General features: G+C 48.9%; 2 protein-coding genes across 2 annotated transcripts; one reads left to right on the forward strand and one right to left on the reverse strand.

Moving 5' to 3' along the window:
• The first annotated feature begins 1 nt into the window (after window position 1).
• On the forward strand, window positions 2-699 carry CSUI_010444 (uncharacterized protein). The gene has a single exon (XM_068070548.1). It carries the CDS (start codon window positions 554-556, stop codon window positions 671-673), a length of 120 nt encoding a protein of 39 aa, XP_067917475.1. The 5' UTR covers window positions 2-553; the 3' UTR covers window positions 674-699.
• A 1,499-nt stretch (window positions 700-2,198) lies between these two features.
• CSUI_010445 (rna recognition motif-containing protein) lies at window positions 2,199-8,244 on the reverse strand. The gene is made up of 3 exons (XM_068070549.1): window positions 5,916-8,244; window positions 4,485-4,694; window positions 2,199-3,378 (listed from the first exon to the last, which is right to left on the reverse strand). The coding sequence occupies exons 1-3, from the start codon at window positions 6,883-6,885 to the stop codon at window positions 3,134-3,136; spliced, it is 1,425 nt and encodes a 474-aa protein (XP_067917476.1). The 5' UTR covers window positions 6,886-8,244; the 3' UTR covers window positions 2,199-3,133.
• Window positions 8,245-8,893: the final 649 nt, after the last annotated feature.

The following is an 8,893-nucleotide window of genomic DNA, read 5'->3' on the forward strand; positions in this document are numbered from 1 at the left end:
TATGGCATGTCTCAGTAACTCAGTGGCACCAGGCCTTCTCGTGAGGTTGGGGTGCGTCTTATTGCGCAGTGCTTGCAAAGAGCCTCTTGCGTTCAATGCTGTTGTGTTCGAGGGCTGGTACAAGGAGTGTGGCTTGGTGAGTTGGCTAATCCTGTACTGCATAGTGCTGCCCGGGGGGGGGGGGTGCATGCCTTGCCGGGTGCTGGTTGCCAGGCCCCGTAGGCTGCGTGCCATTCTCTAAAGATCGCTTGCTGAATAGTACACTTCTGTGTGGCGGGGTTGGTGGCAGCTATATCGATCAGACAATGTCCGTGGGAGTGTCCTTGACAATCTGTATCTTGCATATCCTCTTCTGAGCACAACCCAGCAGATAGTGTCATTCCAGCTTAACTGCTCACCGGGAAGCGCACCCGGGGGACAGTGGTGTACATCTCGTCCGCGACAGGCTCAAGACGGAAGTCTGCTCGCCGCTGTTTATCTCGTAGAGGCAACGGGCAAGGTCCGGGCCTCCAACAGTATTAGTTGGCATGTTTCAGGGTTGAGCTGTGAACCCATGCACGTTATCGGGGGGTGGCTGAGGTGCTGTTCGCGCCTCGGTGCGGCCGGACACAGTGCTGGTCTATCCTGTCCCGAGCTCACTGTCTTCCTAAGCGTACACTTTTCCGGTCCGTGATGCTCGGTCTAACTCTGTATTGTCGTCTGTTCGAAAAACACTTTGTTTCCTTAGGTTTTATCAGAAGACTTGTGATTTGTTGGCACGGGCAGGCACTCGGGAGCACGTACCACGTTGCACGCTTTCAAGAGGCAGCTGGTGCGCCTCGTTTACGACTTGCATCACGTTTCGCACTTGGAAAAAAGCAGTACCTCAGTGGAGCAGCCAGCCTGACGCAGAACGGAACGTGACGAAGGACTCATCTGAGAGATGTCACCTAGTCTGGGCACCGAAACCATAAGCCTGACTTCGGGAACACGCTTCGGTCCCACTTCGCTGACGCTCTCTTGAATACAATAGCGCTAGTTGCCAGCGCGGCCGAAGCTACAGGTTGTACCAAAGCAGTGAGCCGATGTTGACCGCGCGGTGTGCGGGTGCGGTCGTCGTAATGAGCCTTGACTGACACTTCAGTGACATTCCCGCGCTGGTGTAATCTGTGTACGAATGAAAAGCTGCGCCCCCCCCCTCCGGGGCCTTGTATGTCTCTTGCACCTCGCAAGTCGTCCAGTGGTTTGGCTGGAGGACTAATTCCTGGAACGAAAGGGGGCTGGAGGGGCTCGTGCGGCAGGAACTGCTCTTTGGCACTATTGGGGGATCTTCGGAGTTAGTCAGTGGGGAGAGCTGGGAGACAAACAAGTGATAGCAACGCATACTGCTGCACGAGCTCTCTAACAGCGTACGCGTCTTTTTCTCTTCTGCTGTCTGAGGACGCAGGACACTTCTACCGTGCCATAAATTCTAAACGCGCAACAAACGGTCTCAGACTTTGGTCGTCCTTTCACTTAAGTATTCTGGATCGACAAAATTGCTCGCGGAGGAAGGTGCGCTAGCTGAGTATCAGCACAATGGAGCAGAGTATTTCCTTCCACCGTCAGCTATGTGCTAATGCGTAAGCAGCAGTCATCATTTCCCTCACTAGTTCCGCAATGTTCTTCGGAGTTGCGTGTGAAGAAGACCGCCAAGCCCGATCTCTTCTGGACTAGTGTTTTCTTCCAAGTTCGCTTCGGACACCTTGGACAGCTTTTTTATCAGTTTCCTACAGCTAGGATCGGCCAGCACCCCGGTGTACGCTCACCTGGAACCCTACAATTAGAGTGGTTACTGGGTGCGGCCCATTCTTCTTCGCTCCCCCCTTGCGCCTGTACTTTCCCATGACAAAGCAGAGTCGCTTTCGCCTAGGGTCCCCCGGAGACTGCTCGTGAATCTATGCGCGCTTCGCACGAAAGAAACTGAGTGAGGCGGCAAAGAACTGCTGTTCCGGCGCGGACTCTAACCTACATTAGTGCTCTCCGCTTAGCCAACGCTATCGCATTTCGACACCGGCATCAGTGAACTGCTTTCTGTTGTTTGGCCTCATGTCCCGCCGGGGTGAGAAGACCTTTCTCCTTCCTCGTCCCAGATGGAGTGGGTGACTCGGCATCGCCACTACAATCCTCCCAGGCAACACGTACTCCGCATGCACGGTTTGCTGCGTGGGTGTCAGGAGGAACGTGTCTAGGTATTCCTCAGTCCACAAAAAGGCCGCGGCCGTCGTCAACCGTCCGGACAACGCCGCAACACCGAAACGACGACTTCAGCATCGATGAGAGAGACTCACAGTTAACATTGTAAAGTTGTGAGTGACAGTAAAACAAGGAGAACAGAAAGCCTTTGAATGAATGAAGAACAGACAATGAATACCATATCCACTCTCTTTCTTGAAACGTACAGACAGCGGTCTTGCTTTTGATGGCGACAGAGGCTACTGTGGAGGCCTTGGGTCCGGTCGCCCTAGTTACACAGATACATCAACACCACCTATACAACCTCCTCTAAGAGCCGCAGGCACAGCGAAGAAAAGAAAGCCGCCTACGTCGTTTGCCTTTACTACGACAACGCAGAGAAAGTGCGTCCCAAGCATCCGGGGAACAAATGAAGGCTTCTTGCAGGGGAGGAGTGTAGTATCATCTATAGGCCTTCAACCCACTCTTTTTCTGAACCGGAATAACGTCCTCGCTCATACCCGATTGATCGATTGATCACGACAATCTTGCAAGCATTCTTTTTTCTACAACTCTTCACGGGAGGGGGGAGATCCGTCCTTACACCCTACACAAATATGTAGAATGGCGGAGATTCATTCATGTGCTTATGAGACACAAAGACAGGCTGGGGGCCTTTCAACAAAGATGAAGACGAAGAAGAAAACAGAAGAAAAGGGATAGGCAAAAAGTGCATCTCCCTCTCATCTAGGTGTTATGTCAATAGACAGAGACGAAATCGAAGACTTACAAAAACGACCATCACCATCGTCACACCCATCCCATTCCTCCTGCTCCACCTCCCTACTACTACTACTACGACCGAGCGAACTGAGCCTGTCACACGAGCCGAGGAAAACAGATCTTCTTCTTTTCCCACCTCACACTCGCCTCTCCTTTCTCATAGTGCATGCTGTGGTGTAAGAGGAGGTGGTGTTGGCTGAGCCAACTGAGACTGATGCTGAGAATGTCCATGCTGCTGATTCGATTGTTGCTGCTGAGAGTTAGCTAAATCGGGAGGAAGTAGATGCTCCTCACCTTTCTTCAACTGCACTTTGAGGAACTTCCCACATACAGCATAGCCATTCATAGCCCGGATCGCGGCTATTGCGCTAGCTGGGTTGTCGTAGCTTACAAAACCAAACCCTAGGAAGACAGCCAGCAGACGAGGAGAGGCAGAAGAAAATAAAGAAACCCACACAAGGAAAGGACACACACATACACACACCACTCCGATGAAAGATATGAAAATCACGCGTACTTGCAAGAAGAACGAATCCGTCCATTACCCCAGCGTTCCTTACGGATAGCGAAACTTCTCAGTCGCTGTCGCTTGCATTTCATTCTCTTACACAAATCTACAGAGGAGAACACCCCGAAAGTACCATGTCGCGCTTACCGTCTTTGAAACCACTGCAACTAATATAGTATTCCTGGAGACAGATGCTTTTATTGAAAAAGAAAAGGGAAGATGTATATACATCCGATCATCTCCATAGAGCACCGCTAAGCCCAATCAGCACCTCCGAGAGAGAGTAACTAGGGAAGGCTACGACGCGGCAGACATCTCCTTCAGTACCCCCGACTACACTGTTTCTATAAACAAAGACGACTTCTCCTGTAGTGCTTGGTAATGGAACGACGCCTACACAAAGACGACTAAACAGCCTTGACTTTCTTGAGGAAGGGAGACCCGTCCCCCCGTTTGGCGCATTTATCTATCTCCTAGAGATCGATGGAGCCTAGGAAAGTAAGGTGTAGATACCTCATATTCACAGCTCGCGCTGGACGAAGGATGCGTAGGCAAATACGTGTACTTGAAGATAGAGCATCACCTCAGAATCGAGCTAACTCAGTTTTTCTTCCAGAGATACTAGGTAAGATTACGCTTCTACAGGACTACTACTGCTGCCTACCTTAACTCCAGATACACGATAGAAAGTGCTGGAAAGGCGACTGCAACTATCCATGTGAATATATCCATATACTATATAGCAGGTACCGTAGCGCATGCTGGATACCACAACACAAGGCACACACACCTACACCCAACTCATCACTACATCTCCTGCATACACACACAGCTACACCGCACGGGAGTCTACTGAAGAACCTTCACAAAGAGACCCATCTGTCTATCTATCTGTACGAGTATTCAAATACACGAACACCCATACATATCGTCATACACCCCACACATAAGAATAGAGAAATATATGTGCATTTGTAAATCCAGAGAGATAAGGACCTACCACTGCGCCTTCCTGTTTGCGTATTGGTTTGAATCTTGCAAGAGACGACATTGCCGAAGGGCGCGAAGTGTCGGAACAAGACAGGCTCAGTCCATTCCGTAGGAATATGAAAGACAAAGAGATTACTCCCAAGAGGCCCATAGAGAATATTATTACTATTGCTACTCCCTCCCTGCTTTCCTCCGGGGTTTCCTGCTGAACGGAGAGGAGCTAAAACATACACAGCACCGAGAGATACATAAACAGACAGATAGAAAGGAAAGAAGAGAGATAAGAACAACTCCATACTACCGAAGTTTCTTCTCCACGGGTAGATCCTTCTGTATAATATTATGTACAAAGCCATACGCTGGAAATATAAAGACGAACTCTCTTCATATGTCTATCTTGAAGACTTCTAGTGCTAGAGAAAGAATATGAAAAACTAGTGGCGATGTAGTCGGCTTGATTGAGAGGCATGAAAAAACGGACCTAACTGAAACTGTAATTCTGTATATACAGCGGTGGTATATGCGTATGTATAGTCACAGAGAGTCGGAAGAAGAACAGCTTGAAGCATTTTATCCTTGTCCTTCCTGCCTTGAAGATGTAGGTAGGTGAGCCAGTCACACATCTTGTTTCGAAGTATTACCAAGGACCACTGCATGCTTTCGACAGAATGACGTCGGTTGTATTAGAGTGCCAACAAGTAAAGACCCCTCCGAAGGATTGAAATACATCCGAACTAAGAAGAAGCTAAAAGGAGATTGGCATGTCGCACATTCAATCACACTGGATCTATACCCCTCCTACGGAAGCAAGCGGACACGGCTCTACTGACATATACACACACATGGATGCCCGGCTGGTCTCCTATACACATGTTTATATATATACATGTCACCCGAGACTAAAGCAGTGATAGGGAAGAACACCACCCTTGTGAGAGCCTAATTCTGTTGAAATACAGAAGCAAAGCAACCGTTAGGGTATACAAATGCCTGGTGAAACCACTGTGTATGTATGTATCTATGTATGACTATGTATGTATGTATATATGTATGTATGAATATGTATGTATGTATGTTTCACATCAAACCAACTAGAAAAAGAAATACACAACCTTAAAAGACCGATGCACAACACCTCCAGAAAACCATCTAGGTGCAATTAGCGTACCTGCTCGACTACCAAGAGGTCCAGACATAAATAAACGCTCAGGTTCTCTTCACCACCCCTTCGCCGCCATATCTATATATCTTTAATCTGTCTATCTGTACATCGTATCCATAGTAGGATTTGTATGACATGCATCTCCCTACCCTATCATAGTATACCGGCACATGCATCAAACATAGATCTGTATGACGTTCACGTGCAAGGAAGACGCTACATCTATAATGTTGAAACCAAACAAGACTCGAAACGATCCCCTCTTTTCCCCCTGCTTACCTATCGGCCCGACTTCAGGGATGTTGATAGGACCGAGCTGATCGACATATTCCTTCGGTGGGACAGGGACGTGCCACTGGACATGCTTTGATATAGCGTTATAGAAATAAGGTACCTTGGTATCCGGGGTACAATAAACTTCCCAGAGACTAGGCAGGCCTCCTATGAGCTCCGACTCCGTGGTTTCTTTAGGACCAGGTCCTGTCGCCGCAGATAGAGGTGGAAAAGCAGCTGCATGCAATCCTCCATAGAGCTTCGATTTCCCTGTGCCCGTCTTCGTAGTTGATCCAGGGGTAGGAGTAGTAGTCGTTAGAGTACTGCTACTATTATGACTACTGCCGTTCTGAGAAGAAGATGAAGAAGATGAAGAGGAGGATGGTAGACCTGTTAATCTCCCCCTTAGCCCCCCACCTCCTAGACCTAATCCATTCCCTCCTCCTACACCTGGAGAGGTCGTTGCGATCATGCCTAAGGTCAAAGTCTTTTGACCTGAGACGTCCCGTTGTTTCTTATTACGGCCTCCTTTGGCACGTGAAGGAGAAGAGGGTGAAGTTCCAAGGAACGAGGAGGGAGGTGGCGGTGGGAGAGAAGAGTTGCTGTTGAGATGATGAGAATCTGAATCTCCTTTAGAAGGGGGAAGAGAAGAGGAAGAAGATGAAGAAGATGAGGAGGGCTCCGGTGGTGGAGGTGTCACAGGAGACAACACCCGAGGAGACATAGCATGGCTTCCTACAGGAGAAGAAGATGTTGGGGGTAATGGAGACATGCTTGTCTTCTTACTATTATTGTTGCTATTAGTACGTTTCCCGTTCCCATTGGATTGAGAGGAAGGTGTTGAAGATGAAGACACTTCTCCATTTCGAGAAAAAAGTGAAGTTCGAGGGGGTGGAAAGGCAACAGGTGTCATGACACCCAAAGACGATGATGAGGATGGATCTCCTCCTCCTGGAGATGCCATTCTGCTGCTCATCTCGTTGAAGAGAGAAGTTGAAAAACAAGCAGACAAAAGCTAGAGTGGTTTGAAACAAATGAAATGACTTCAACTGCAATATGGACGTTGGTTAAAACAAAGAAAGGGAAAAGAAAGATACACGCAAATGCAAGGACAACTATACCAAAGAAAAACGGATGAGCACCGAATGAGAGATGACACTCACGAGGTCGAGAATGAAGGCTGAGAGCTAATTGAACGAGGAGACGAGAGAAAAGAAGAGAAAGTGAAGAAAGGACAGCCAGATAGAGAGATACACAACTTGAATGGAAGATCAGGAAGAGAGCCGCAGTAGAGCAGAGATGCTCCAATGATATCTATCTCTCTCTGGTCCAATCTGCGAGATGCCACGCTGACACGAGTCGCTATCGGCCCCGTATCGAGCTCAGGCTTTCACGGCAGATGAATGAATACAAACACAAGCAGGCAGGATAAGGAGGATGGAGACTGACTAGCGAGAGTTGCGCGATAGAAATAGGCATACAGTTGGTTGCAGGTTCTTAATAATGAAGTTTAGTTTGCCTTTTCGAAAAAGCAGCGAATGACTAGTCTTAGAAAAGTAAGGCCAGGTATTTCGGGCATAAAAGTAAGACAATTTTAATGGCACCGCAAGAAGAAACAAAGAACCGAACGGGCGGCCGGACGACGTACGGACGGTGGCGAAGAGGGAAGGATAGTAGTGGGAGACTAGCGAGTACTCGAGAGCTCTCAAACCAAGCTTCAAGACGGTAGAACAGAGCTCTTCATGTATTTTCGAGAGAAACAGAAGGAATGTAGGTGGTGAACAAGCAGAACATCACGGATGTCGTTCTCCTTCAAGAAGCTCACGGCGAGCAGTTGCTGGGAGGTTAGTATCGTGAAGATCAAGAACACGAAGGCAGACCCTAACGAAAACACCTCCCTAGACTGTACTCGCAAGAGACAAAGGGAATATAGAGGTGGGGAAAACGAGATACCGCTTCAGTTCAGTCCGTGCACGAACAGCAGAACACAAGCCGAGGAAGTCCTTAGTCGCCTTGGAAGAACCGAGGGAAATGGTCTACAAGCTGAAAATGATTTCCTCGGGAGAAACAATTGCATTTCGCATAGAATGAAAAGCAAAACGAGTTCAAAGAGAACGGAAAAAGCAGCAGAACAGAGAAGAAATGATGGAAGAACCGGAGAAACGATGGAAGAACGGCCTTAACCGGAGAGCAACGGTGCCTCGCTGGTGGGGAGAGAGACCACTACTCGGTTTTCTCCTCCAGAAAACTGAGAAAAAGGCGACAGGCACAGACCAGCTTCTCAGCCTATTTTGAGAACTCTCCCTCACCAGTCGTACGCGACGCCATGTTGGCTGGAAACGATTGCGGGAGAAGATTACTTGAAAGCCGTACACATGCAACTTTTCACAGGGGAGGAGGGGTTTCTTGTACAGCCGGCAAGGATGGTACGAAGGGCAGGGTTTACGAAATCTTCATTCTATGACAGAGTCTGCTTCTCGATTTGCTCAGTCGAAGCTTAGACCTTGTCTTCCTTTGTTCCTGTGCTATCGATTGTAGGTGCGACCGTTGCTGTTCCCGCGGGGACTATTACCAGGCCGGTTTCTGCTCCATGGAAACAGAGTCCCCTCTGGCGCCCCGGGAAGTAGACATTGTGAGAAAGTGAGAAGACGCTTGTCAAATGTCCAGCCTTGGGCCGCGCAAGCATGGTAAGCCACACAAAACTTCCAAAGAACAAACCGTCACCCGGACCGGAAAAAGGACTTCATATGACAACGCGTATGCTTGGACAGCGTCTCCTTTTTGTGTGGTAAAGAGTGCTCTCACCCCTTCTCACGAGATTCCAGCTTCCAGGAGCCGTGACGAGTCTCCGAGTTCAGCTATCAGAGTCTGTCTGGCAGCCGGATCTCGTCAGCGCCGCTACACCAGCCAGTCCCTACGTGTATTGAAGGGGCCCGAGCAGTCTTTACCACACAAAAAGGAGACGCTGTCCAAGCATACGCGTT

This window comes from Cystoisospora suis, assembly GCF_002600585.1.
Source record: "Cystoisospora suis strain Wien I chromosome Unknown contig_7443, whole genome shotgun sequence".
In the NCBI taxonomy this organism is placed as follows: domain Eukaryota; phylum Apicomplexa; class Conoidasida; order Eucoccidiorida; family Sarcocystidae; genus Cystoisospora; species Cystoisospora suis.

What these genes read in the sequence shown, in the direction of transcription:
- CSUI_010444 (XM_068070548.1), top strand. Translation starts at nt 554, where the DNA reads ATGCACGTTATCGGGGGGTGGCTGAGGTGCTGTTCGCGCCTCGGTGCG.
- CSUI_010445 (XM_068070549.1), bottom strand. Translation starts at nt 6,885, where the DNA reads ATGAGCAGCAGAATGGCATCTCCAGGAGGAGGAGATCCATCCTCATCA. An exon ending in CCCTGAAGTCGGGCCGATAG is followed by an intron (nt 4,695 to 5,915) that starts GTAAGCAGGGGG and finishes TGTATGTTTTAG; the next exon opens with CTCCTCTCCGTTCAGCAGGA. An exon ending in GCAAACAGGAAGGCGCAGTG is followed by an intron (nt 3,379 to 4,484) that starts GTAGGTCCTTAT and finishes CTGTCTTCCTAG; the next exon opens with GGTTTGGTTTTGTAAGCTAC.